The sequence below is a fragment of the Ambystoma mexicanum genome, chromosome 4q (genome assembly GCF_040938575.1).
Source record: "Ambystoma mexicanum isolate Mex_15411 chromosome 4q, UKY_AmexF1_1, whole genome shotgun sequence".
In the NCBI taxonomy this organism is placed as follows: Eukaryota; Metazoa; Chordata; class Amphibia; order Caudata; family Ambystomatidae; genus Ambystoma; species Ambystoma mexicanum.
In genome coordinates this window covers 950450258-950476343 of record NC_090928.1, presented here as the reverse complement: position 1 = coordinate 950476343, position 26086 = coordinate 950450258, and the positions used below count along the sequence as shown (strand labels likewise).

Below are 26086 nucleotides of genomic sequence, written 5' to 3'. Positions count from 1 at the left end.
GTAAAATAAATGGTTTATTTAAATATAAGTAGGCCCAGTTAAATCTTGAGGGAAAGAAGTATTATCACATTATATATAACCACAATTATAAAAACACAACGCTATGCTTGAAGGTACACAGACCAAAGCATATAACCTTATTTGGAACACCTAACAGTAGTTCTAGGGAAGTCAATCCTTTTCATACACATTCAGTACAGGTCACACCTATTATTGGGAAGTAAAAAACAATGGTTACTTTCAGATTACATTCAGTAATTCACGGGTAGTAGACCCTACCAGTTGTACCGTAACGCTCAGCAACAAATTACATAATCAGTCAACTGGAAAGTATACATTTTGTGAATAGTGAAACACTTATTCTAGGTACAGTAAAAACCTATAAATACTCTTGTGATAACACACACTAGGTGAGTAAAACCTAAGGATGTATTATTCCTTTACAGGTGCTTTTGAGATCAGTGAAACACAGATTGGGATAAGCAGTAACTCTTGTAACTTATTTTTGGATGGCACACAGCTAACTCAAGGTAAGTAAAACCCATATACTTTTTCGGGGAGCTATCAGCAACTTGGGGCTGGTATAAACCGAAGACACTTTTTGTGTCTGTCTAAAACAGACCAGGGAAAGCAATGCCCAATTTTCCACTTTATGAATGACTCAAAGTTATTTAAAACCTAATGCAGACTTCTTCTGGACAGGCTAACAGCAAGTCATGGGAAGCAAGACCCAGTTGGGGATCACTCATACAATTATCCTAACAGGAATAATAAAGTGAAACCAACAGCATTACTTTTGGGAAGAGGCACAATCAAATCACAGGTGAGTAATATACCCGTAAATCCACTTTTTGTTAGAACGGCTAAGCAGTTTCTAAGGAAAGAAAGATGTTACATATACTTTTCAGAATAGTGCAACACACATTCAACATTCAAGTAACAACTTTTGTAACTGTTAAATCTGTTACAGTTAGCAACCAACTCTTTTACAAGTAATTAACTTAAACACATATTCTCTTTTCTAGGCAAAAGGCCCAATCCTTTAAAAAGTATTTCCCTTATTCTTGGAGCATGAGTGTTCTCAGTGTCAGAAGGGGGGTTACTAGAGTCTAGTGTCCAATAGGCAGTGCCAGGATAGGTTCATAAGTAGCAAAAATTCAGAGTTCCTCAGAAAGACTGTTCAAACAGGTGAGTATTTTACTTGAGTTAGTTGAGGGTGCTGGGGCTTCACAGAAGACATCATAGGAGGATTCCAGCAGTGGGATTGGGTGAACTGGATGAGAGGCCTCCCAATCACAGAAAACACCCCACAACTACACAGGAATCACAAGAGACTAAAGGTAAATGCATACCCAAGTCAGCACACTACCTCAGCACAGAAGATGATTTTGCAGAAGCAGAACTTCAGGATCTGCAGCCAAAAGCCAGGTCGGTGGATTACTCGTCATGGTGACTGAAAACAGGACCTTAGAAGGAACTTTGCAGCAGGGATCAACAGGGAAAGCTCTAGGCAAGTTTTTCCTTGGGGCTGGATGCGGTTCTGTGAATTTGGCGCCTTTTGCAAGAGCACTGAAGAATACAGAATATCGATGGTTGGATTCTCGACATTACAAAAGGTCCAGCATTCTGGGGACTTTTTGGACTTGATTTGTGTCTCTGGAGATCCAGCAGGATGTCCACGAAGTTTCAGCAAGATTCGGAAGACCATGCTCGAGGTCCCAGGGTACTGAGGTATTGCAGCCCCACAAGGTCACAGCACAGCGTGGGATGTCTCAGAATGCAGTTCTTCTTGAGTCTAGTGGGTCTCACCAGACTCTGGGTCAGGGTCGTCATTTTCAGAGTCCCCAGGTCGATTGGAAGGAAGGGCTGCAACAAGCTCAGGATACACAGCAGGCTCTGCGGTCGCTGGAAATTGTCTCAGCTGCTTTTCCTTCATCATCCTCTTCAGTTTTGGTTCCACTGATCGATTTGTCTTCAGCTTCCCGGTTCAGAGAATTTAACAGGAACTACAGCACAACTTCTGCTTTTTCTACCTGCATTTTACAACAAGAGGCGGTTCGAGTATCCAGTTCAAGAAGCCTCGCCTTTTATGCAGGTTTCTCCCATTCATGCACAGCCTAGCTGTCACTCACACAGCAGGGTGCGAGCCAGCCTTGATTACCTGAAATCATGGGATGATTTCAGGTAATCAAGGAGACTAAGGACAGGGAGTTTTGGGCACCTCCCTCGCTTCCTGCCCTGCCAGACACACTGGTGCCAGAGGCGGGTTTCAGTAAGGAAACCCACCAAAGGCAAAAACAAACAAAAGGGTTAAACCTGGTTTGGCGAGCAGAGTAAAACCCAAGAAAGACCTCACAAACAAGAAATGGCAAAAAAAGAAGACCGGCCCATTTTGACACAATGGTCACCCATGGGTGCTACCCTGCAGCTGAGAATTCAGCTTGCGGTAGAAAACACAATAGTAGGAAATGTAAACCACTGCCAGCAGTCATTTCAAGTTGTGAGAGTAACAAACACGTTACAACGTAAAAAACGTTACGAGTAAGTAGGAAAAGGGGCTACTAAGTAACCCCCAGCACTCACCATAAGATGGGGTGTGCTGGTCCTACCTAGGAAAAAGGTAAGTAAAGTCAATTTCACTTTATTAATCTTGGGAACAGTATTTCATCCCAGAGAAGGTATTGAAACCTTAAGAGAAATCTAAAGAGATATTGACCTGGATAGAACGGGATCTACACCAAGGGCCCAGTCACGTGCGTCTCGAAGATTACATCTGCACATGAGATCACTGGGTTTACGAGATTCCTGGAGAATTCTACATGCTCAAGAGAGGCGATACTCATTATTCATCAGTACACGATAGCTCATCTCGAAATGACATGTTTTTAACGTCAGGCGATTTGATAGGTAAAGTTGAGAATGCCGATATACTCACCCGTACGCAATCGGACCACGCCCCAGTGACGCTATCTATGGGGCTGGGATCGCCTCCGCCCTCATTGCCTGGCATTTCAAATCGGAAGCTTTAGCGGATATAGCATTCAAAACTGAAATCTGATCTGATATTGAGACATTTTTCGAATGCAACACACAACAAGACACGTCGGCGGGGTGTAGTGGGAGGCCTTTAAAGTGTGCATACGGGGCATGTCTATATCAAGGGAGGCGGGCATATTAAAGGCGATTAGAAATGATCTTAACTGCTCTGAAGCCAAACTCAAAGGGCTAGAATAGGAATGCGTAACAGTGGCAACCCCTGCTAAGCTAGCACAGACACGGGAGGAATTGGAGAAATACGTTACTTCTCACGCCCAGCTGCAGCAAAGAAATATGGGGAAGGTGAAAGGCCCGGGAGGACATTGGCTAGACTGTTAGAGCGGATGGAGGGCGGTCCCAAAGAGTGTCTCACTGACGATCAGGGCACCCTGCAGTGGGCAGATCAGCAAATACGAAGTCTTCTCCAAATTCTATAGTGATTTGTACACATCAGACCAACCACATGACGTACACGATATACCTGCTCTGCTTGATCACATCCACATGACCTCCATTAGCCCCTCGACCAAAGATAGCCTTGATAGCCCGATCACTCTAGAAGAAATAGTAAAGGCTATAACTGAACTTCCGAAAGGCAAGGCCCCCGGACAGGACAGCCTCACTCCAGAATTCTACCAAGAGCATGTAGCGCTCCTTGCACCGCTCCTGCTAGAGGTCTGGACTGAATCAATCTGAGTCTATTCTCCCACCTTCCCTGCGTGAAGCAATCATAACCGTCCTCCTGAAACCCGGTAAATCTGGCACTGAATGCAGATCGTATAGGCCCCTGTCACTTATGAACATAGATGCTAAGATATTCGTGAAAACAATAGCAAATAGATTTCTTCCACTCATGCGTCATCTAATACACAATGTCCCTGGACGGTCGGTATCTCTTAATATCAGAAGACTCTTTCTTGTACTGTCCAGAATCGACCAACAGGCAATGGCGGTGGCTATCACACTTGATGCTCAAAAGGCCTTTGATATGGTTTCCTGGCAATATATGTGGGTGGTCCTGGAAAAGATGGGCGTGGGACCAGACATGATTAAATATATCAAACTGCTACACACGTGCCCCACAGCGAGTGTACTGGTTAATTCTCAAACCTCTGCTCCCTTCACTCTGAGTAGAGGCACCCGGCAAGGCTGCCCATTCTCCCCCATTCTTTTCGCACTGGTCATCGAACTGATGGCGGATTACATCAAAGCACAACACGCCTGTAGGGGGATACGAAGGAAAGATAATCCTGAGATAACATCGCTATATGTGGATGACGTGCTGCTATATGTCATAAACCAGTCCACAAATCTGGATCCCATACTGAGGGATGTGATCTGCATAGGGACCTTTTCCGGATTCACTATTCACTACAGTAAACCTGAGATATTCCAATTTACCATGTCAACCCAACAACCCACATGCGAATACCCCCTCCGATAGTCACTGGACGGAATCAGATATCTAGAGGTCCAAGTATCTAGCTCTAAATCAACACTACTAACTGACAACTACACTACTGCATAACGGTATGTTGAGTCAAAAATAACCAGTTGGCACTGCCTCCCGCTCACACTGGCAGGACTGTCACTGGTGAAAATGATTCTGGTCCCGAAACTCTTGTACATCTTTGAGAATGTCCCTGTCTGGCCTAGAAAGCGATATTTTGATAAACTACACAATACATGAGCACAGTTTTTATGGCATGCCGGGGCGATTCACAAAAAGTGGGCACATATGACTCTGCCCTATGAAAGAGGTGGCTTCACCGCCCCCAACCTTAAACTATACTGAATAGCAGCACAGGCTCAATACGCTTTGCATTGGTATACAGACTCCGCTGGTCCCCCTCATATCAAACTTGAAAGGTTGGTGGCAGGCGAAACTAATCTTAGGACACCGATCCTACATCGGACTATCAGGGACGACTCACCACTGGACCCCACTGCTGCCACGTTATTAGCATGGGATCGAATACTACGCCCTTTATCAGAATTGCGCCTTTACTATGAGTGGCTCCCTATCTGGGGATATCCTGGGCTTGAACCCACGCATGCTAGAACGCTGTCCCAACATTGGCAGACATTAAGATACTTGGCGCTGATCAACCTATTCCCGGAGGGGAAATTTATTACTCCACAAACATGGCGGGTTGGACACTCTGGGTCGGCACTGGAACTGTTACAATATTACAGACTCCGGGCCTCGGTCCGAGCAATGTGGTCGTGCTACCTAGATGACACACCAGAACTACACTACATCGCCAATTCCGTAGGAGCTTGAGGTATGGTCTCCTCACTATACAAGATTCTATTAGCAAAAACCCCTGACCAACCCCTTAGAGTCCAAGGCAAATAGGCGAATGAACTAGACCTTGAAATCTCCAATGACATGTGGAAAGATATATGCTCTCATACACGTAAGGTCTCTCTTAATTTCAGGTTCCACTGCATACAATACAAACTCCTAAATAGATTATACTACACTCCCCATAGACTCAATAAGCTCAACCAACACTCGATACATACTTGGCCAAGATGTCACTCCGAGGCGGCCGACCACATACGTTTTGGACATGCAGCAAGCTCCTTTTGGTATAGGATCCTGCAAGCAATTCCTGAAATTGTGGGTACCACCATTGGTCCAGATCCGACCAGTGTGTTTGGTGTATGGGGAAAGTCCAGCAATAAGAGAAAGTCTTCTTTTCTGAATGTAATCTGTATAGTGGTAAAGAAGAACAAGTTACTCTCTTACCTGGTAACGTTCTTTCGATGGGATGGTCCGACGACGTATTCCATATCTATGACAGTAATCACCACAGCTGTGCTGCTTTGGAAAATCTTTCAGCGTCTGCTTCCTGCGTCGATGAAGTTGATACGCTGCCCTCGACGACCTCCACCGACAGCCGACGTCACTGGATGTTATAAGTAGGACGCACGACGCCCGTAGCTTCAGTTGTAGTTTTTTCCCTGAGAACGTGTGGCACCAGTCTTCTGCCAGCCTGACCACACAAAGCCTTGCGGAAACGTAAGCTGCAATCGCATAAGAAATTCTGTAGCGGGGAAGGCAGGGAGGGAGTGATATGGAATACGTCGGACCATCCCATCGAAAGAACGTTACCAGGTAAGAGAGGAACTTGTTCTTCGAGGGGATTGGGTCCTCCAACGTATTCCAGATCTATGACAGACTCCCAAAGCAGAACCAATGCAAGGAGGTGGGAAAAGAATTTAGAATATAGAAATTTAGAATGCCCAATCAAATTGCGGAGCAAAGGACCGCCTTGCCAAAGGCCAGATCCTGCCCACAGATGGAATCGAGGGAGTAGTGACGTACAAAAGTATGGACCGAAGCCTAGGTGGCTGCATCACAGATGTTACGAATAGGAACACCCCTCTGTAGGGCAGTAGAGACAGCCATACCCCTGGTAGAATGGGCCCGCAAGCCGACCGGTGGGTCCTTACCCGCCAAGTGGTAACATTCAGAAATTGCCAGAATAATACAGAGAGACAAAGTCTGCTTAGTCATAGCTTGTCCCAAACGCTTTCCAGCGTAACCAACAAAGAGTTGATCGTCCACTCTGACTCGGGACATGCGTGAAATATAAAAGCTTAAAGCTCTCCTAAGATCAAGCCTATGGAGCCTCTCCTCTTCCTTACCAGGATGCGGAGAAGGATAAAATGCTGGAAGAATAACCTTCTGGCCTAAATGTCCTTATGAAATACAGTGAAGGGTGGCTTAACTGAAAGTGCCTGTAACTCACTCACTCTGCGAGCGGAAGTGACCGCAACCAAAAATACAGTTTTCAGAGTTAACAGTCTCAAAGGGCACAAATGCAAAGGCTCAAACGGAGCACCCATCACAAACTGGAGGACAAGGTTCAAATCCCAACCGGGCACCTGGAAAGGTGATGGAGGAAACACATTAGCGAGCCCTTTCAGAAACTGAGAAATTAAAGGGATTTTGAAATAAGAACATTCTTCAGATGAGTGCTTAAATATGGACAGCGCCGCCAAGTAACCTTTAACGGTACCCACTTGCAAGCCTCTGTGGGCTAAAGAAAGCAAAAAAGACAGAACCACAGGAATGTCACATGAAAAAGGATCCACATTCTTAACCCTGCACCAGTCGCAGAACTTTCTCCAATGGCAACGGTACAGGGACTTTGTTGCGGGCCTTCTGGCCGAAAGCAACACCTCCATCGCGTCTTCAGGGAGGTCCCAATCCTTATACCTCAACCTTTCAGAAACCAAGCGTGAAGGTTGAGGGATCTGACCTCTGGATGGAGAACCTGACCCCCCTCCCGTGAGAGCAGATCGTCTCAGTAGGGAAGACGACGTGGAGGGCAGATGGACAAGTCGAGAAGGTCCGAGTACCACGTCCTCCGGGCCCATGCCGGAGCAATGAGGATCATCCCGGAACCGAACTTTCGTAACATCCGCAGCACTTGCGGGATGACGGGGACTGGAGGAAAAGCGTAAAGCAGCGGGAATGACCACTCCACCACAAACGCGTCTCCTAAGGCTCCTGTTGGAGGAAATTCCCGCAAGCAGAACCTTTCGCACTTCCGGTTGACACTGGAGGCGAAGAGATCCACTTGAGAGGTCCCCCAAAGGGCGAAGATCTCCAGGAGAATCTCCTGAGCAAACTCCCACTCGTGAGAGATCACGCTCTGCCTGCTCAGAGCGTCCGCCGTCTCGTTTTCATCTGCGGCCAGATGAACCGCCGAGATCGAAACTTCCTGCTGGATGGCCCAGAACTCGAGCTGCATCGCCTCCCTGCACAAAGGAAGTGACCCTGCCCCTCCCCCCCTTTTTGTTGAGGTAGTGCATGGCCACTGTGTTGTCTGTCAGGATCAGGGCATTCTTTCCTCGCACAGTCGGCAGAAAAGCCTTCAGGGCAAGCCTGACGGCCCTCAGCTCCAACAGATTGATATGGGGTCTGGACTCCGACGGAGACCAACGACCACTGGCTGTCAACTCGTTGGCATGAGCTCCCCATCCCGTGAGGGATGCGCCCGTCACGATCGTCACCTGCGGCCAGGGTAGCCAAAAAGGAGCCCCCTTCATCAGATTGTCTTCGACGGCCCACCACAGAAGGTCCTGGGCGACCAAGGACGGCACCTGAACAGGGTCTGACATCCTGCCGGAGGACTGAGACCACTGGAGCTTGAGTGCCCATTGCAAAGATCTCATCCGCAACCTGGCCTCTGGCACCAGAAGAATGCAGCATGCCATGAGGCCAAGCAATCTCAAGAACTCGAACGCTGGGAGACTCTGGGCATGCTGAAACTTGTGCACCATCTGCTGAATGTGATGAGCCCTCACCTGGGGAGGAAAACACTGCCACAGGGACGTGTCGAGCACTGCTCCGATGTACTGGAGCCTCCGAGTTGGCGTCAAGTGGGACTTCTTTAAGTTGAGGGAGAAGCCCAGCTTGTGGAGGTAGTGGCAGGTGACGGACAGATGATCCAGGACTTGCTCGGGAGAGCGTGCCCTGATCAACCAATCGTCCAGGTAGTGTGAAAACATAAAAATTGATATGAGGCTGGGAAGCTCAAAAGTAACACACCAACACAGGTTACAAAGGACATACAAGTGCTTTATTTAAAAGCTACAACAGTAACCAAAGTCAATTGACAAACAGCCCTCAGAGTAACGTAACGAACTTCAACGAGGGTTCGATGCATTAGTAGAGAGACCGTACATTTGGAATACTTGGCTTTTATATCCTTGGCTTTTATATCCTTTATCCAGCCCTTGGCCAACCCCCTCGCGGGTTAACTATTCTTGGGATCAGGCCTAGGGTTCCTTGCCAGGTCAATCTTATAACGTATGCATTTTGATCAGTTCCGCTGATAAAGTTGTTCATTTACACATAGGTCAGTAATAGGACAAGGTCTCAGTTCGCGACCCCGACAAGTGGCCTGCAAGCATATTAATTATTTGTGTGCGGAGGTCACAACGGCCAGAATCTCACTCAGAATGTCATTCAGCCTCCATTTTGATGTTCAGGGTGACTTCCACATTACAAGAGAACCTAAAATGGCAGCTGAATCCAAGATGGCGACCTACATTACTTTTCGTTAAGGTCAAGACCTTACCGCAGAGTCTATTACCTAACTTGGACTAGGCCAATACACATTCAATTACTGCGATAGGAGGCATAATATTATTTCGATTCCAACAGAAGGGGTAGACGTGACTCCCCCCTCTCCTGAGATGCGCTGCCACCACTACCATGAGCTTGGTCAAGACCCTTGGGCGGAGGTCAATCCGAACGGCAGGACCCGAAACTGAAAGTGCGAGTCGCCAACCGCGAAACTCAGGTACTTCTTGTGCTTTGGATGGATCGGCACATGAAAATAAGCGTCCTTGAGGTCGAGAGACACCAACCAGTCCTGAAGTTGAAGGGCCTGGAGGACTTGAGAAAGAGTAACCATCTTGAACTTGTCCTTCCTGAGGAGTTTGTTCAAACCGCGCAAGTCCATGATGGGTCTCAATCCCCAGTCTTTCTTGGAAATCAAAAAATAAGGGGAATACCATCCCTTGTTCATCTCCGCTACAGGCACCAGTTCTATGGCGCCTTTCTCCAGCAGGGCTTGAACCTCCTGTACAAGGAGCGGATCCGGACTCTGCAACGAGAGATTCCCTGGTGGATTGTCATGAGGCCTCTGCCGAAAGGGAAGACAGTAGCCATGGGCTATGATCTCCAGAACCCACACATCTCAAGTAATGGCACGCCATTAGAGAAGATGCTGCGCCAGCCTTCCCCCATCCGGCGAACCATGGGACATGGCCTCATGACTGAGCTGAAGCGGCTGCGGTGTTGCCTGAGGGCAAAGAGGCAACTGCCCGAGCGGCCTTGGCACCTAGAGTACCCTGCTTTCCACCTATGGTGGCCCCTTTGACTGGCAGCTCCTCTCGCTTTACCAAAGGATGAGTAATAACGAAAGGAACCTCCCCTCCATTGCTGTCCCCTAGGATGAAAAGGCAGAGGTTGGCGAACTGCAGTGCCCAACTACTTTGCTGCAGCTTTGGAGGTCTGCAACCTCTCAAGGCTCTCGTCAGCCTAGCTGCCAAAAAGATGTTCACCGTCAAAGGGCATGTTGAGGAGCCGGGCCTGCACATCAGGAGCAAACCCTGACTTCCGCAACCATGCAAACCTGCGTGGACTGGCTGACGCAATCTGCCATGTCCAAACCTGACTGAACGGCCTCACACATGGCATCCTTGCCATCCTGGACCATAGCAAGAAAACCATCCCGTTCGTCCCCTTCGGGAATATGTTCAGCCGCTAAGGAAACACAGTTCCACAGAGTGTGCATGAAACATGACAAGGCACATACGGAGTTGGCCGCCTGAAGAGCCATACCCCCTGAAGAACAAACTTTCTTCGCCCAACCATCAAAACGCTCGTCATCCCCATCAGGAGGGATGGTAGGATACGACGCCTGCTTTGATGGGGCCGTAGCTGCCTGCACCGCCAAACTCTCCGGAGTGGGGTGCTTGGTCAAGTAGCAGGGGTCGCTACTGGCTTTGTGGTATTTTTGCGGCAAAGACTTGCCCACTGCCGGGAGACTCTTCGGAGCAGTCCAAGACGCCGCCACCCTCCTCTGTAGAGCCATATGGAACGGCAGTACTGGGTCAGTTGGTGGACCTTGGTCGAGGATATCCGTGAGGTCTTCCTGAAGAAAATCCCCTGGGGGAGCAGACCACCCCATGTACTCGGTGACCCTAGACATAAGGCGCCTGTACGAGGAGTCGGCATTGGTGCCAGGCTCCTGTCTACAAAACTCCACCTCCGGAGAGGTGTCCAGACCACTGGCGTCGTGCAGGGACTGACGCAGGTCCTCCATCTGGCTATGGCCCGAGAGAATCTCATCTGGCACCGTATCAGGAACCATGCTATCATCAGAGCCCTCATCCACCTCCGAAATGTACTCAAGATGGCGGCAAGTTGGCACAGAATGGGGAACAAAGCCATGCTTGACCTTGGCCAGAGCCTTTCTAGGGGGTTCCACCGTGCCCCGGGGGACCCCCGTCGAATCAGCCTTGAAAGGCGTCGAGTGAATCAGCGTTGACGCTGAACGTGGCACCGACAGCACCAACAGCGTCGACACAGGCCTCGAGGGCGGAGCCCCGAGCGTGTCCCTAGACATCCTGGGTGCCGATGGTGTTGACGACTTCCTTGGAGGCGGAGCCTCGAGAGAGTCCCTCGATGACCTCGGCACCACAGGCGCCGAAGTCTTCCTCGAAGACACCACAGGCTCACACGGTCTCGAGCGCGTCGAGGACCGGGACCTGGAACGGGCATGACTAGAACGATTCCCCTTGTCCGAGCGAGACCGCTCCCGCGAATCGTGCCGACCACCCGAGCCCGAAGGCGTACGAGCGGTGCCTCTAGTCCGAACCCACTCGGAGGCGCGGACGGACCAGTGCCCTGCGATTCGAGAATCGCTAGCATTTTCTTACCGAAGGAAGCCCATTCCTCCTGCATCGCATGCTTGTTGGGGTAAGCGACCCGCCGACGGGCGGAGTCCTCGGATGAGGACGGGGAAGGTGACCGATGACGGTGCTTCCGGGAATGCCTCCAAGAGGCAGAGGAGTGGCGGGACTCACTCCGGGACCGAGACCCACTGGGCTTCTGACGACGATGCGGAGAGTCCCCCCTCGAATCGTCCGTCGAAAGCCCTGTGGACCTGGACGTCCGGGGCTTGGACACCTTACCGACCGACAGTTTTTTCTTGCGCTCCCGCAAGGCTTTGGACGTAAGCAACTGGCAGTCGACACAATCATCCGTGTCATGGGCCTCCCCGAGGCACCAGAGGCAGGCGTCGTGCGAGTCCGTCACCGACAACTTGGACCCGCAGTCCCCGCACTTCTTGAAGCCCGGACGCGGGGTGGAAGAAGAGGTAGACATCTCAAAGGACTTTTACTACACAAACAAACGGTTTGAAGAACCGAAAGAACAGACACTCCAAAGAGTCGAGGCGCGCCGAGATCTCCGAAGCGAACACGTTCGCGGAAAAAACGGAACTGAGGCTCCGGGCGTTGTGTGTCCTACTTATAACATCCAGTGACGTCGGCCATCAGAGGAGGTCCTCGAGGGCGGCGTATCGACGTCATCGACGCAGGACGCAGAAAGATTTTACGAAGCAGCACAGCTGTGGTGATTACTGTCATAGATATGGAATACGTCGGAGGACCCAATCACCTCGAAATGTATCCTTCAGTGGTGGAAACATCCCTCCCTTCCAACTTTCCCATTGTGGCTAAACGCACTCGTCTGGACTCAAACATGTGAGGAGGACTATATAAACTCCTATCAACGCATGCTCACCCTAAAAGTGTATGAACTGAATTTCACACCTACCTCTTAATCAAGCTGATAGTAACCCAGGGTCACCTATATTGGACATGAATCAGACACCAAACCGTTAATACTGTAAACAACACTACATATGTTATGCAACTATGCCTAATCAGGATGTTAATAACCATAAAACGAGAACTGTGTCTGTGAATATTTAATATACAATGTACCTACAACATGGGTGTACTGTAAACTTTTGCCAATAAATAAATGTAAAAAAAAATGTAATAAGAGAAATCTAAAGGATTTCTCTGTGACACTCACTGAAGGTGCTGTGTGTCATCATGCAAAAAAGCAGATGCCTATGGAATTTGTCAGACTCCAAAAACAACAGAAAAAACAGAATCCAAAAGGTCTCACTCACTCCAGGATAAAAGTGTTAAAGTACTAAAGTCCAGCAAAAGAGCTGGGGATCTCTAAGGTTGAAGGGAATTAGCACAGAAATGAGAATTCTCCCTAACAGTACTCTACATGACATTAAGCAGTAAAAGGCAAAAGTGCACATGAAAAAAGAAAACACTGTAATGGTATGCACAGCCACCAGCCCATTCTGGACACATCATGCAAGTAACCAAAAAGTGCCTTAAACAAAGTTACAGGGACACAAAGTGTCCTTACAGCACTTGACTGAAGGTGCTGTATGAGGACAAATAAAGAAAGAACTATACAATGGAGAAAAAGAGTTCTGTGCTGATGGCGATATGGTCTGATCAGTGACCCCAAACAGATAAAGCTTCACATACCTCCAAAACGTTTAAAAGAATAGCAATAAAAAAAACAAAATAATAATAATAAAATAGTGCCTGGTGTCTTATTGAGGGAAGGCAGCAAAAAGTAAAATCTTTCTTAACATTTTCCAATACAGTGGAGGGGCCGTACTATTAGTTGCATGCTTATTTTGAAACTAGCAAAATAGAGTCGGATTGAATAATTTTCATTAGGGCTAGGAATTTAATCAAATCCATAAGGGATACGGCTGAAAGAAAATTGCACACAATATACCATCCATGTTTTTTTGGGTTATTTTTTGTCTTTTTGAAACCCCCGACTGGAAAAGCCCAGCCTCAAATGTATTACATGGTTAAGTATGCTAATTCGAGGGCACACTAAACGTTCTTTACCTTCTGTGTCAGTGATGTGAGAGACCATGTCACTTTCTGCTTCATGGTTATGGTCATCCCCATCTTCAATAACATTAGACTCCAGACTAAACTTGGACTCATGTTTCAAGTCTGTAAAGTGCTCAGATGATTCATCACGATTTGGATCTTCATTATCATCTTCATCCTCTTCTTCCTGGGCAGGTTTTGTGTTTCCGCCATCTGGAAAAACAAAAAATAATAAGTTCGTAATGCATGGAACCCTTGAGTCACAAGACAGATTTTGATGGTCAATGCTGCAGATGTAGAAGCCGAGCAGATTCTTACGGTCAGCTTCCAGGCGCATGCTTGTCTCCCACCATCCAACATACAATTTGGGGGTAGATGGCGCCAACATCAATGTACCTTTACTTAGCAACAACCTCCCACTGTTGCTCAGACTTAAGACAGATTGCTTGACTTTTAGGAAGTCACTGAAAATGCACACATTTCGAAATGCTTATGGTCCCTAAAATCAGTATGCACAACACAGTGGCCAATACACATTTCTCTGTTATTTTACCTGCCTCCTTCCCTCTCCCCTTTGTGCACCGACCATGTATCGAGTTACGATCTTAACCAAATAAAATATATTGAAAAGTCACTGGCTAACTACAGAGTCCAACAGAAAGTCCAATTGACAGGGATCGAAATGGCTGGGAGATGCAGCATTGTCAAATTGAAATCATGAACTACTTTTCAAATTCCTAGGCCAACTGGTGCCATACAAAACACCTGCGTGACAATAACTTTGTTCGTGAATGAGTATAAAAGTAGTATTAGGATACATCTAGAGGACATTCAATAACTAAATGCCTTATATGCAAAAGTAGCAAAAATATATAGTTTGCATCTCATGTGGAAGTTCGATTTGCAGCAAGCTAGGTATCGGCTCATTAAACAGGAGGTATTTCACTCTTATTGTGTAATTTGGTTAATGATCCCAGATACAAAGGAGCCGTTTTCAGCTCCTGCTCAACAAATCTTTATTTGAATCCCTGATTACTTTATTTCTAGTATCCGCGCTACACACCAGAAGGCCTCAGGGCGCACATTAAACAAAATACATACAGACAACAAAAAGAAGTACATAACAGGTCATCTAAGAGGGATAACTAGTCTACTTCCTTATTGAAAAGGTGGGTCTTGACAGCGGTTTTGAAGCTTGCCAAGCAGGGGATGGTCCATAAAGTCAAAGAGAGCTCGTTGAAGGCATGCAGAGCCCAAGAACAGAAACAGACTCCTCCACATTTCCACAATTTGTACCGTGGCAGGGCTAACAATTAGGCATCATCTGATCGTAGTACTCTCCCGATATGAGCCGTTGTGAAACGCTCCGAGAGGTGCCTAGGCGCAGATGATATACAATCATCAGGCTATCATGCCAGTCTCCAGTTCACATGATCTAAAGCAAACCTGCCAAATAGATACCACTATTTCAGGCCTTTGAAATCCACAAAAACTATAGAGGACCTTTAGAAGGGTTATGTTCAATTATGAGGGCACTCGACCCTGAAAGCATGCCTCCTTTCTGAGATACTTGCTTGCCATGTCATGGACTGAAATTGAGGGGCATTGAATAGCTCAGGGAAGCTAATACATTTGATTCTGTCTGTTGATCATTTGTAGCTGCTCTTTTGAGTGTTTACCTGTTGGGGGAGTTCTCCTAAAGTCATACTGCAATGCAAATCCTTACTTTACCCGGTTGCTTCAATTTCTTCGTCACCACCGTAGGCGAAACCCAGGGCGTTGGTCCCGTGACTTGTTCAATAATGCCAGCCATTTCAAGTTCCTATAACTCCTTTGCGACCAGGTCTCTAGTGAAATGGAGTTCTGCTATGGCGTACCGACCGTGGCATTACCATAGGGTCGATGTGAAGTTTTATAAGTTTGCCTTTCAAACATCCAATGCTGCTGGCGATGCCTCGCTAGGTCGTCGGTGATGTCCGTTGAATCTGTGACATCGCTATGAACCAGATCAGTCTCAGGTCTTCAGCTGCATCCCCGCTGAGCAGGCATTCGATGCCAGCATTGACGAAATATCTTCGATTTGATGACCGTCTCGCCTCTGCTTAGTTCCGTTTTGAAATGTATTTCCACTGGAAGTGGCATCTTGCTTCTGTAGGTGAACAGGCGCGTTTAGACTTGAAGTCAAGTCAAGGACGCAGTGTCGGCAACATTGTCGATGGCATCCCATTCACCGATTCTCTGGTGTCTATCGTCACGAGTGTCGCTTGGCCCTGTATTAACACAAGGCATTTGGGCCTTCTCCGTTTCTTTCTCGGCTCAGTGCTTCTGTGATCAAGTACTAAGATCACATGGATTTTGCTCCTCCTCCTCGTTCTCCCAGTCCCTACATCCGTCACTGTTTCTCCATTGTCATCTCCGGATTAGTCTGTCGACGAGTTGTCCTCGGCCGCTCCACACCTGTGATTGCTGGTGCACTGGTGTGGCACCGACTTGTCAGCTCCTAGGTTCTTCCCTGGATGGTACAGTATCTTTGCAGCATCATCCACTGTGCTGCTTGGTTTTGATTTAGGAAGGTTTTTTCCTACAGTGGCATCCACTGTGCTGCTGGGTTTTGAGATTCCTTTGTAGTGCATTTATTTATTTTGGTGGGGGTTGGTACGTGTTAGGCAAGATTGTATGCAGTACCCTTTGGGTGCATTACAACAACCCTGACCTCCTGGCAATAGGAACCCAACCTTTGGTATAAGTCTGTACTACACAGGTTGATAGTGTAGTCGAGTAGCCAGGCTTATCTCAAGAGGGGTCAATGTGAGCTGTAGGGGAGTTACACAGAGGTTCACAGTGACAAGTATTCAAATAAACTCTTACACACAAGGTTTCTTGATTAAACAATTATTAATTTATTCATCAGTCAGTTAGAATACCCCTTCTTCAGAAGGGAGCAATATAAAGCAACAGCACAAATACACTCCAAAAATATACACTCCTAGTGGTCTAAATCAGCAAATACCCTTTTGGGATGGTATACAGGCACTACCTACACCCTCAGGTGACTTCAATAGTTAGGGTGCTGTTGACATTAATATATTACTGTTGGATTTAGAATATTCTTTAGAGGAGAGTCAAAGAAAAGAGAGTTCAGAATAAAACAAGTATTCACACAGTTATCCTTAAGCAGGTAAGTACTTTCAAAATAACCACCCAATGCAAAATCAGTTAACCCTTTCCTGAAAGGAAGCAAAAGACATAAGCAAGAGAGAGAAGAGTCATTCAGGGATCCAGGCCAGCCAATGTTATGTTAGCAAAAGTCAAGGTGAGCTGATGCACTTTGTGCAGGTAAGTGAAAAGTCTTTCACAATGTTTGAAAAATATTTGTAGAATAGAAGAAATCAATGTAGGGCCACAAGCTGATTAGTCTTGTGAGGTAAAGAAGCTGCAAGCAACTCAAGAGCAACCGAGCCAAGTCACCAAAGGGGACAAGCAAGGTAGCACAACAAGAGGTAAGTTCTCTCAGACTTTACAGTACCTTTAGGTTGAAGAAAAGTACAGCAGATGACCTCTGTTCCTGTGCAGCTCTGCAGATCCTGGTGTTCCTAGGCCTCAATCGTGGGGACAAGAGGGAGGATGTCTGGGGACTTCTGCACTGCAATGGGCCATCACCGACCGCAACCGTTAATCTTCAAACAAGTGGCCCTTCGGTGTTTCAGCTCCTTGCGTCTACTGCAAATCGAAATACCATGGTTCCTGGCTGTCGAGATGGGCGTTCCTTGCATCTGGGGTCCCGCACTCTGCTGAGGGGGCTCAGGCTAGGTCAGTACTGCTTCCTGGGAGACCGGAGGTTCCTCCTGGAGCTCTAGGCCAGCTTAAAAGCAACATACACAATCTGGTGTCCCTCTCCCTCGCTATTCGGTTCCAACAGCAACTGCAGTGGAATTTCAACCAGCTCCGAGAGGATGTCCAGGTGGCTTACTTTGGAGTTGATTTGTCTCACCAACTCAAAGGGAGAAGTCGCCCTTGCAGGGGCTTCTCTGTCGATACAAATTTGGAGTTCCAGCACAGCAGCAGGGCTTCACCGGGCAAACCTACGGTCCAGGAGTTGCAGCAGGCATCCTCTTCAAGTTCTTCTTCGGATTCCTTCGTCCAGTGGTCGACTCTGCCTTCCAAGCCAAAAAGCCTTGCTTTCTCCTATTCATTCCAGCCTAGCTGTCAGTCACCCAGCGGGTGGCTGTCCTTGCCGGACAGCCAGCCGGCCAATCACCTAAGATTGCATCCCTGTCTCCTAGGAGACTAAGCACAAGGGGTTTCGGGCACCTCCCTCGCTTCCTGCCGGTTAAAAATTCCTCAAAACCCAGCAAAGTTGTTGAGGGTCTCTAAGGTAGAGAGGAATTCGCACATTTCTGAGAATTCTCCCTAACAGTACCCCCACCATGTTTTCCAAATATTCGACAGTGTCGTGTTGTGCGGGCTGATTTATGGCCTGCTATCAGCTGCGTGCGTGCTCCGCTCTGTTATCTCGTCACCAGTGTGATGTTCCCCCTTGCCGGTGCTGCTGGCGGAGAAAGAAAGCAGTAGGGGGCCCTCATCGTAGGCCCAGCTGGTGCACGGTGCGAGAGCTAACAAAGGACACGACACGTCAGTGTTGGCTCGTGCCGGAACTGCCTGCCTTCCAGTAGGACGAGCCCTTTGTTTACAATACGCCTCACGTCACTGTGCCCGCTATATATGTACGTTTCAAGCAAGTTCTCATTCTAGAATCAAGCTTGTCCTGGATTGACTAGTAAGACGTAATGATACCATGTGTTAATTTCATTTTTTTATTTCCCGACATTTGACAAACTGCAGCATCTCACTATTTATGACAACGTCATTAATGAAAATACAGCGCTTGAATGAGTCCCACTATACATATATCAACAGATTCCATGGCATTGTGGGTTAGGTTAGTTTTACTTTATGGCACAGGCAACCGTTTCATAACAATCATGTGTTAACTGAATGTCTAATGAAACATGTCATGTTCATATCCACCATTTATCTCTAAGCTTATTGGGCCAGGAAACTATTATCAATTGGTGTATACAATGTTTTACCACTGACCAGTCCATATTCCAACCCTTGCAGGTGAACTGCATTTTCTCCTGTAAATGGAACGGGTAACTACTGAAGAAAGGCAAATGATCCCTGGCCTTGGTTCAGGGACAGATCAACTAAGACTATAAAGCAGGCAAACTACTTACAGGCCAGGCCATATATAAAGACAACCGAACTGGCGCTGAGATAAGGGCTCTTTAAACTAAAATGGAATATTCAGTGTTTTCGTGGTGAAATTTCGGTAGAGTGGGAGCACCTACTGGTGATTTTATCAATAATCACGAGTCATACTCGGGGGTCAAATTTGGGATTGGTTGACCAGGAGCAAAAAGCAGCACCCGTTAGGCAGGAGCTTCCTCTGGGGAACCAAGAGTAAGTCCGTAGCGTGCAGCAAAATGAAACAGGAGCACAAGATGCAAACTAACTTGTCCATTTGCCTATTATAAAATATGCTTTAAATGTCCCTTAAGTGGGTCCTTTATTCTCCAGTAAACACATTCACAAAACAACAGTTAATATCATATTTGTGGGATTGGCACTACTTGCCAGAGAGGAGTCAAGTGTAGCCGCTCCTGGTAGCTCTTGGTGTCAAGCTAACCACACTCCCTTTAGCTATAACAAGGAGCCAAGTAGCTCTTACTCCTAGCAATTTCAAACCCTGCATACTCAAAATATCATTAATTTATTTTGATTTCCCGTAACAATTGGAGGTCTATCGAAAGTTAGACCATCACACGTCAACCAAGTTTTGTTTATTATTCTTCGTTTTCCCTCCCTTTCTCCCTTCCTCCCTTTGTTTTCTTTCCTGCCATCCTTCCGTTCGCCTGCTACACCATTCGCGACATCTTTGCAAACGGTATGGTTTAAAATATTTACTGCTTTGGCCCCTTATCGTGATTTTGAATCTGTTTTGTTTGCAACAACCTGTTAGGTGGCAATTGTTTATCATGCTGTGCATTGTGCTTTGGATGCATTTGAATGTATGTTTTTTCCATGTATGTATCCCTTTGTACCTGGTTATGATTCAATATATTCTTGCGTATGCATCAGCTCTGAAGAAGACCCCATTGGATCGAAACACGTGTATACTAATACTGCACAATAAATCATAATATGCACTAACATATGTGACACTGTGTCCATCTATATTTTTGGCTCAGGTTCAGAGTGATTAACAATTTGTGTGTTATCTAATGTTATATGCACCTTTGTAGAAGATGAACTGCCAACTCTACAATAAAATATTTCAAATGTGCAATGCTTCGGTGGGGGTCTCATAAGAGTATCATCAAACCACGATTCGCCATTGACTTGAACAGAAGATAAAATCCTGCTGGGCTGTATTGTGTCCTGAGGTTTATGGATCTCCCACCTGGCTCTGGAGCTCTCCTTGGGGGTATTCTTTGGTGGGGTTTGCTGCCATCTCTGCACCTGTGGAGAGAACCAGACTAACTGCCATTGACTTTGTCCTGCATTCGTTGAGGCCTTAAACTGCTCTGGAAATAACTAACAGGTACCTACCCAGACAGTGACATTATTCCTTGGTTCCCTCTGGTCCCCTGGATGTTAACACCAAAGATGAGAATTTTAGCTCATGCACCCGATTTTAACTATATTTGTTAATTCCTGCATCACCTTCCTGTATTAGGAACTGCCTGGATAAGTTACTATTATTGTTACAAACGTATCCTTGTTTGCCTTTGAATTTTAAGGGCCATGGTGACTAGCACTACTTATATAGATTTACTTTAACTGTGTGGTGCTCCTGATTTTATCTATACTTTTTCTTAACACTCCTGTGATTGAACTGGATCTGTGAGTGTATGCAGTCCTCCTGATTAGCAACAGAACTCTTATTTGCCCTGTGGTGTTTGTTTCGGTCACTAAACCCTTCCATCTATAAGTGTAGTGTTCATTAGAATCACTCATGTTTCTATGTGCTAGAGGGTCAAGGATACTGTGTACAATGTCTTTCCATGTCTAGGTCATCTCGCCTCGCCCTGCCCCCACTTTCGACTATATGTATAGGGCTGATGTCACCAGCTAGTGACATCACTTTAGCAGTTGTGGGATGAGACTGTTCTTCATTGACAGTTACTAGATTTTATACCTACACTAGTTACATCTGTGTTATGTGTGCTCAGATACTTATTTTAAACTGGATAGAGATTTGTGTTACTTTAATAAAGTGTATATTTCTTTCAGTGTACCAGTGTCCGATGCTTTCTTTGGTTATCGATGTGCATACGTTGATCTTCCATACCAGCAGCGCTCCACTCCAAAGGATAAGCCTGACTACTCAGTGTTAGGGAGATTTATCATTCATGTACTTCATCCCACTCATTCATTCTCCTGGGCTCTGTCTTTTTTAACTCTATTCTTTGTTTTCTACCTGTACTTTGGAGTCTGTCTGCTCCATAGCTAATAAAGGCATCTGTGTTTTCCTACTGCAGCACACAGCTCCTTATGGGCAGTGTTGCTGGGGACCCTTTGAGTCCTGAGTCCTCCTTTAAGATTCTATAGTCTGAGAGATTGGTATATCCCCCCTTCTCTCTGCTCCTGTGACTTTTTAGCCACCTACACAATAACCTAGTTATGGCTGATGGCAGTGAACGTGTTCTACCAACTGTTGTGTTTTATTTATACCGCAGGCTATGTCCACCATTACTAGCGTGGTTGTTCTTTGATCGCTCTTCTTCTACCATTCTGGGAGGGGGAGGTCTGTGTGTGTTTTTGCTTTGGCGGAACCAGTAGGTATCGCCGCCTAGGCTTCAGGGTGTCTGGGCAGGCAGAAGTGAAGTGGGGGAGGAGTCTTCCACCCCCCTGTCCTTTGTCTGCCAGAGTGCCTGAATAGGACCAGCTCCCAAAGGGGGTCTGGCTGTCCTGATTGGACAGCCAAACGCCCTTTTCTGTAAAATGCTGAGAGAGATTGCAGAGGAGCGTGTGCTGGAACTGCATAAAAAGGTGAGGCTTCTGGCGTGTAAAGCAAGTCAACCAGAGAAAACAGAAGTAACCGAAGACGACTAGGGCTGCTGTCCTGACCAGGGATGTCATTTGGGGGTCGCAACTTCCTACCCCTTTTATTCTAAGCTCCCGGGCTGGCTGTGGCTCTTTGTTTCTGGAGTGGCAGGCTTTCTCTTTTCAGGCCTCTTGAGCAGTGACCCTAAATAAAAAAGAATAATAATAATAATAATTTGTCTTTCTGCAATTCTATACAATAATTGCTAGACTCATTAAAGGTTTATTTCAGGCAAGCATCAGGGGGCGATTCCCTGATTTAGTCTGTTCTTAAACACCTCAACTCAGCCTTTCATACTTCCAAGGTCGACAAATGAGTACCAACATAGGTTGGGGGATGTTGTATGTATATTTGTTCTATATAAAGCACTTAAGCGTAAGTGCTTTATAATAACACATCATCATTCAGCCTTGGATGTCTTCTTGCATTCTCAGTAATTTGGTAATATGGGCCTATACACACTGATATTAATGATACATATGGTAATATGGGCCTATACCCATATTACCCATATATACCCATTCTTGTATGAAATGTATATCACAGTATAGTGATATTGTAACCATATATCGCTATGTACTTAGGAACAATGCTATGTGAAGCCCCTTCCTTTTTGTCATGGGGCGAAAGGTTGTGTTCCTTCATTTCCTGTATTGTCACTTCGGAGGTTGGGTCAAATGACATCACTTCCTGTCAGAGGTCAAGGTCAAGGGTCATGCAATGTCACATCCGCTACCCCAGTCATTTTGGTGAAATGACGTCCATGGTCCTGACCCCGTTTTCTATGTGACAGAGGAGCTCCGAAGAGAAAGACGCCTTCCCTTTGGCTGGAGTTTCCAGAGCTGCGGAACCCCAATATTAAAAGACCTTTTGAGTGCATCGTCACAGAAAGGCTGAATCCGTCCAAATCTGTGCTGAGTCCGTAAGGACACTCTAGAGATCTAACTCACACAGACCACCAAACCAGAGTGTGGGACTGCAGAAAGCTAAGAAGATTGACCTGGCTATCAGTGTTGGTGCTGCTGAAAAGGCGTCAATACCCCAGAGTGAACCAGGAAGTTGCTGAAAGTCGTGCCAGAGATTCCCCCTCGAGACTACTGCTGGAAGGCACTGTACATTGTCCTGCCTTTTGTCACCAGACCAAGGAATCCGGAGGTTGGGTTCAGTGCTGCCACATCACGGAGGAGACAACACAAACACTCTCTTCAAACTCAAGGTACTGTGGGGGAAAAATGTATTGCTAACCTGATTCCAAGAAGTCGCTCCAGAGCATTGGAGTGCACGTAGAGGTGTCCAGGGCATCTCCCTTTTACCTATGACCCAAGCTGCTGCCTGCGTCCCCGTCTCAGTTACCTTTTTAGGTCTCCTTTGTTAGTTGCTAACTTGCTACTTCATTAACTTCAGACACTGGAAGAAATCCGCAGGAACTCTTCATTATTCTCCGTTTGTCAAGACTTCAAGCCCTGCTCGAACTGCCTTTAGGTGGGGTTGCATTTTTGGACTAAAAGACTTGCCAGGCAAAGACACCGTCTCTAGAACCTTGAACTAAGCCCATATTGAACTAACCACTTATTATATATTTTCCTCCCTTTACGTGACTTTTCTATATGCGTTTGCAGAGTAAATGAATTACCGGATGAGTGCGCAATTACCGATAATACAATAACCTTGTCTTTTCCCTTCCCTTGCTGACGTTGCTAGAATTGTAACCGCGAACAAACACAAAACACAAAAGTGAAAGTGCCCTTTGAAGTGTATTATCTAGTATTCCAGAGTGTTCTACCATTAGAAGTATTTAAAGTGATTCTGGTGTGCCTGTCTAACTAAGATTCAGAGTACTTAACTACATCTCACATCGTCCTCTTACGATAAGCCCGACTGCTCTACCACACTACCAAGGTCCTGAGCTAGTTCAGACTGACACTAAGAGAATGGGAGGATCTACAAACCACTGGGATAACTTACTAAAGTCTTACTGCCAGTAGGACTCCCCCAACACTCGATGTTAGGCAAGATTGTATGCAGTACCCTTTGGGAGATGACAACAACCGTGACCTCCTGGCAATAGGTAACCCAACCTTTGGTATAACTCTGTACTGCACAGGGTGGTAGTGTGGCTGAGCGGCCAGGCATATCTCAAGAGGGGCCAATGTGAGCAGCAGGGTTTTTACACAGAGATTCAGAGTGAAAAGTATTCATATAAAAGGTTTCTTGACTAAACAATTATTAATTTATTTAGCAGTCAGTTGAAAAAGCCTTTTTCAGAAGAAAGCAATATATATGTAACACAAAGTTACACTTCAAAATACACACTCTTAGTTTCTCTAAATCAGCAAGTACCCATTTGGGATGGCACACAGATTCTTCCTACACCCTGAGGTGACTTAAATAACTAGGACACTGTGGACATTAATATATCACTGGTGCATTTAGAGTAATACTGAGTTTGGTGTTAAAGAACACTGTTTGGAAATAAATCAAAGGATAAACAAATATTCTGAAGCAGGCGAGTACTTTTGAGCCCCCACAATGCCAAGTAAATTAACCCTTTCCTGGAGGAAGGGTAAAGCACAAAGTCAGAGGTAACAAGAGTCTTTCAGTCCAAAGGGCTGCAAGGGATACTGGAAGACCTATATAGAGCGGAAAGGAAACTAGAGCAGGCAATGGGAGAAGGGGGGGACCCTGAAGAGGCAACTAGAACTATAAGCCAACTGCAACAGGAATGTGTGGGACACTGGGATAGACTGTGTAATTTAAGCTACAAGAAATATACGGAGAGACAACATGCGGGAGGGGAGAAACCGGGGAGAAGGTTGGCCTGGTCATATAGGGAGAAGGTTGGCCTGGTCATATAAAAATGAGTCCCCCCGAACGGTGACCAGAGCAGTAGGGGGAGAGAATGGGCTCATGGCAGATACCCAGGAAGAAGCAAATAGAGAGTTTCTGGAATTTTACAAGAGATTGTACAATGATGAGGGGGAGGGGCGATAACACAGATAGCGGAAGTACTGGAAGACATTGACTTGCCTAAAATAAGTGCGGAAGAGAGAGAGGGCCTAGAGGCCCCTATCACAATACAAGAACTGGAAGAGGTGGTGGTGCTGCTGCCCACCGGCAAGACTCCAGGAACTGATGGGCTCCCAGGCGGGTTCTATAAGAAGCACAAGAATGAAGTGCTCCCCCCGTTGCTAGCAATGTTGAATGAGGCGTTTGAAATAGGAATGCTACCACAATCCCTGAGGGAAGCGATTATTATCCCACTCACTAAACTTAACAAACCAGGCATGGAGTGTGGATCATATAGGCCATTGTCCATGTTGAACCAAGATAGCAAAATACTTACTGCGGTGTTGGCCAATAGAATGAAGCGGGTCATCTGTGACTTGATTCATTCTGACCAGACAGGGTATGTCCCGTGTAGGAGCATATCAGATAATCTAAGAAGGCTCCACCGGGCCGTGGAGCATGCGAGAGGTGACTCAGGAGAGATGGCCATTGTATCACTTGACGCAGTCAAAGCGTTTGACTCCGTCAGGTGGCCCTGGATGATGGCATCCTTGCGTAACTACGGGATGGGACCAAGATACCTTAGATGGGTAGAATTGTTGTACAGCACACCTATAGCTAGAGTCAAGACGGGGGCTTGTATCTCAAAGAAATGGCAACTTAGCAGAGGCACAAGGCAGGGATGCCCCTGGTCACCAATGTTGTATATACTGGCACTAGAACCTGTGGCAATATATTTAAGGCAACAATATGGAACAATTGGGATCCACATACATGGGGAACCGCACCTAATTTCGCTATTTGCGGACGATATGCTGCTGTACTTGCAATATCCAGAGGAAAACCTCCAATACATACTGGAAATTATGGCGATACTCACAACATTGTCGGGTATAGCCGTTAACCCCAAGAAATCATGATATAGGAGTCCCAGGGAAGCAATTGCCTGTGTTGCAAATACCATGGGAAACTGAAACATTCAGGTATTTCGGGTTAAATGTTTATCACACAGTGGAGAAGGAGCACAGGCATAACACAGAGAGTGCGGTAACAAGTAAAGAAAATAGAAAGCATTACATTCTGGATTAAACTACCCATGGCCATGATTGGAAGAGGAGCCCTATTGAAAATGGTTGTACTACCCAGATTACTACATTATATTCGGGAATATACCGAATATGATAGCAAAACGTTTCTTTGCCAAACATCAGAGCATATGTAGGGGGTTCCTCTGGCACAATACTAGGAATAGAATAGCCCTGTGGAACCTGCAGAACAGGTATAACAGAGGGGGCATAAAACTGCCGAATTCTGAAGCCTATTACCTGGCTAGCCAATTGAAATACATGGCCAAATGGTTATCCACGGACAGTATGTCAGAGTCCAGACTGCTGAGTCGGGAGTGTGGCCCATACTTCCTTAAAGAGATGATATGGCTCCCTAAATTGGAAG

At 46.5% G+C, this 26086-nt stretch overlaps 1 protein-coding gene across 1 annotated transcript in view; it reads right to left on the bottom strand.

Annotated features, from left to right (window-relative positions):
• The window catches only part of UTP25 (UTP25 small subunit processome component), a 379991-nt gene that overhangs the window by 321055 nt on the left and 32850 nt on the right, over positions 1-26086 (bottom strand). The window contains exon 4 of the mRNA XM_069608503.1: positions 13531-13731. Coding sequence (XP_069464604.1) covers positions 13531-13731 — 201 coding nt within the window. The remainder of the gene's footprint in view (positions 1-13530; positions 13732-26086) is intronic.